Here is a 4,287-nt window from a genome sequence, read left to right as displayed (position 1 = left end):
ATTTTTTGAGTGCTCGTACGAGCATCAAATAGGTAAAATTGGTACGAGTACCAAACAAGTAGAATTGGTACGGGTACCAAATAGGTAAAATCGATATGACCACCATAATAAGAAAATAAAGCCTAATATCAAATCTCAAAAATAACTTTTTGGAATTTCGTACTTAAATTCAGTACCAATGCCAAATATTACTGAAAAAAGTATATATACCCATAACGTCGTAAGTATTAGATACCGAAATACCAATAACTTGGTAGCAATACATGTATTGAATAAGAAAATTCGATACGGGTATTCGGGAACAAAATCTTATCCCCAAAGCAAATTACAAGGAATGGAAATCAATATTATTCGTAGTGTAACTTTTACAAAAAATTAAATCTAAAAAAAATTATATGTATTGAGTCCGACCCTCTAAATTTTCGGGTCTCGTGGCTTTCGGCCCCCTCAGATTTTTGTGTCAAGCTCCACCACTGGACGAGACCATTTTATGTTTTAAATGAATAGGACGAGTGAATGAAGACTACGAGGCCCCTTTAGATACATCTTACTTTTATCTTTTAAATTTGCCACCTACTAAAATGTATGATTCCTTACATTTCACTATCATCATCATTACACATATGATAACGATATTGTAATGTATCATATATATAAAGACGACATATAACATTGTTTGTTTGTCAATTACCTCCTTCATTTAAGAGAGACAGAAAATATGTTGAAAAGAGGATTATGGTCACCTGAAGAGGATGAAAAACTGGTTAATTACATTTCTACCCATGGTCGCGATTGTCGTTGGAGCTCCATTCCTAAACTCGCCGGTCTCTCTCTCTCTCCCTCTCTCTCTTATGATATATATTTTGAATATATAATGTTTGATAGGGTCTGGTTCTATAGTGAAAACTAGTGTATTTGTGAACTGAGTGAACAGATCCTGGCTATTGATTTACATCATCAAATCGTAAAATACGCTAGTGTATTTTTATCATCAAATCATGACCATTGATTTACACTTGTGTATTGATATTGATAATCAAGGGCTACGATTAGTTCAGTAGTGGTCACAATGAAAGGGGTTGTTCACAAATGAACCTAACCCATGTTTGATATTCTCTTATAATATATGTTTTTAATATATAATGTTTGATATTAAATGATGATAGGTATCACAAGTGGTTTTTGATATCCTTATCGTTTTTTTCTATAAATTTAGAATAAGTGACTTCAGAGACTGCTTATTTACAAATATTTAAGGCACACACTATTCGTATACTGGTGCTGTCTATTTGCACACTTAGGGTTTATATACACTGCGTATAGCTCTATACGCAGCGTATAGGTTGCATAGAATTCAGAGACTACCCAGCAATCATAGGCACAGACAACTAGGGTCTGACTGAGTGGTCGTGTACGAACCCTTTACCTACGCTGTGTATAGACCTATACGCAGAGTCTGCGTATAGGTCTATGCACAGCGTAGGTACAGATAGGATTTAATGTGCAAATAGCCATGTTAGTGTGCAAATATGTAGGCTCATATTTAAATAAACAGGTACCCATGGCATTATAGCCTAGTGGTATCTTGGTGGTGGGATAAGGCTTTTGACTATTAGGTCATGGGTTCGATTCCCACAAAGGGGGTTTTTCCCAAATTTATTGGGTTTCCTCCTGAATTGGTGTATAGTGGAGATGGATATGATCGGGTGGTTCTGCTCGTGGCACGATGATACTCCAGTGGTCCGTCAGTGATCCAAATTTGCCGTTCAAAAAAAAAAAATTTAAATAAACAGGTTGGATAAGTTAGCTCAAACGCCCTTAAAACAAGAGAAAATCCCCAAAATGGCTATGTTGACTTCGTTTTCCTCAAAAACGTCCTTGCAACAACTTATTCGTGGATCAAATTGTGTCGTACTCTTGGGAGAAGGACCCCTTTCTATTATTTATTTCATTTACAAAGTTTATCGGTATCGTACTCTTTAAAAATGCATCACACACGCCTACGAATTTGGTCAAATCATAATATGACTATTTACTTTTTTTTTTTTTTTTTTTTTTTTTGCAATTTGAAGAAAACAAATTCAAACAACATGATATAGCCAAGAGTTTTTTTATTGTTTTAGTAAAATTGGTTATGTATTAGCGTGCGCTCAATACATAACCAATTTTAGGTAGAGAATTTTCAATTCATATAACATTTGTACACGGTGTTTGAAAAATATAGCGAGAAGTAAAGAGTGAGAGGGTTAACGATTATATAACTGTCCTATGTATTGATAGTTAAGAGGTACAAGTGTTGATGCGGTTTTATAAGTTCTTTACTGAAAATTGTTTTTGTATTTAAATTATAGTGAAGTGGTTGTAAACAAACTGAACGTTCAGCGAACAGTTCGTGAACCGTTCGGCGGGAAGTTCGTTTATGTTCGTTCGTTTAGTTAATGAACGAACACCCAACAAGGGAACAAGATATTCCGTTCGATTAATTACATGAACGAACACGAACAAAGGTCTCATTCATTCGAATGCATTCGTGAACGTTTAGTAATATGGTCGTTTACGTTCGTTCATGTTAGTTCGTTTACGTTCATTCATGTTAGCTCGTTTACTTTCCTTGGTATTCATTTGTTTATGTTAATTTGTTAAAAGTTTTTAACGTTTTTTAATGTCAAGTTTAATGTTCATTTGTGTTCGTTTGCGTTTGTTTTTGTTCGTTCATGTTCGTGACCAGCTTTCACGAATTGTTCGCGAATAACTAAAACTCCTTAACAAATGAACAAGAACATAAACTAATGTTCCACATGCGTCCGCGAACAGTTCATGGACATAAGCATTTCCTTAACAAACGAACATAAACATGACCCTGTTCGTGTTAATTTGATTCGTTTACAGCCCTAGTGAAGAGCATGTAACATTATTCGATATGATTTCTAAAACTATTACAATATTTAAAATTGTTTTTAATGCAGGGTTACCTAGAAGTGGCAAGAGCTGCAGATTAAGATGGATAAATTATCTACAACCAGGTTTAAAGAGAGGAAACTTTTCTTTTCAAGAAGCCATGCTGATAATCAATCTACACAATAACCTGGGAAACAAGTATAAGATACTAAATTTTTAGTACATTTTTATTATTATTTTTATTTTTTAATAATATTATTATCGTTTTTGTTTTCTAAATATTGATTTATTTTGTTATTTCTTTGAGAATAGATGGTCAGAAATTGCCAAACACTTGCCCGGAAGAACCGATAGCGCGGTAAAGAACTTCTGGAATTCCAACATGAAGAAGAAGTTTCTTGCTGTTAACCATGAAAATAAAGAGATTGGTGTTACTTATGGCTATGATCACCCGCAAACAGTCAACGGTCAAGATCTTCGGGTCAATGGAATGTGGTCATTGATCAATCATGGCCAAAATATTGAAACTGGTATTAATGTTGATCTTCCTCCACTTCCACCGTCATTCATCGGTGATTCATGTCATCTACCGAATACTTTTGACTCGAGTTTTGGTCGAAATTGGGATATGAATCATCTTACGATGCAATTTGAGTCAAGTGAAATGAACAATATGGAGTTGATTAGTGATAAGTGAGATCTTCGTGTTGATTATTCATCATTATTCACTTAATTATGATCGGATCGCTTTGTAACGAACATATTAGACTAGCTATGTAATTATGTGTCATTACCATAGTCTAAAGGGTATCTATAATCTATGTGTTTTGTATGAGGGGGGTATATATAGAGGCATACATAACCATATCTTAGGAACCCCTCGGTTTGGAAAAAAAATGAAAAAAATTAGTAGAAACCTTGTATGATTTGAAAAAAAAAATTAGTGAGAATCTACCAAAAGGAACATCTGGAAAAAATTTCTGGATTCGCCACTAGTCAGAACAGTTGCTCCGCTCTCAACAGTTCATAAACAAATTTGGACAGGCCCAAAACTAGATACAAGACACCACCAACACCACTATGTAAACAAATTTGGACTGAACCCACCAAATTTCTCAACAGCAAGATAAGTGTCGGCCCATAAAATCACGACGGGTTCCTTTTTTTATCCTGTGTTGCGCGTCTTTGTCACCAGCAACACAGTTGTCTGTCGTCGTCGACCGGTTTCCAATACAGGTGATACAGGTGATCAGTTATAAGTAAACCTATATTCACCATGGATTAAATTGCTGCATTTACAAAAAAAAAAAAAAAAACACTCACAACTCGTAAAAGTTCGCTTCCACTATGTACTGTACCATCTACGGTTACCGGAAGGTTATTGTTCAA

At 34.8% G+C, this 4,287-nt stretch overlaps 1 protein-coding gene across 1 annotated transcript; it reads left to right on the top strand.

The window, feature by feature from the left end:
- The first annotated feature begins 718 nt into the window (after positions 1–718).
- LOC110934278 (transcription factor MYB26) lies at positions 719–3,629 on the top strand. Its single transcript, XM_022177445.2, has 3 exons — positions 719–824; positions 2,967–3,096; positions 3,211–3,629. Exons 1-3 carry the CDS (start codon positions 719–721, stop codon positions 3,593–3,595), a joined length of 621 nt encoding a protein of 206 aa, XP_022033137.1. The 3' UTR covers positions 3,596–3,629.
- Positions 3,630–4,287: the final 658 nt, after the last annotated feature.

Source organism: Helianthus annuus, chromosome 4 (assembly GCF_002127325.2).
Source record: "Helianthus annuus cultivar XRQ/B chromosome 4, HanXRQr2.0-SUNRISE, whole genome shotgun sequence".
Lineage (NCBI taxonomy): Eukaryota > Viridiplantae > Streptophyta > Magnoliopsida > Asterales > Asteraceae > Helianthus > Helianthus annuus.
The sequence above is the reverse complement of the archived record's forward strand: the minus strand, read 5'-3'. Positions and strand labels throughout refer to the sequence as shown.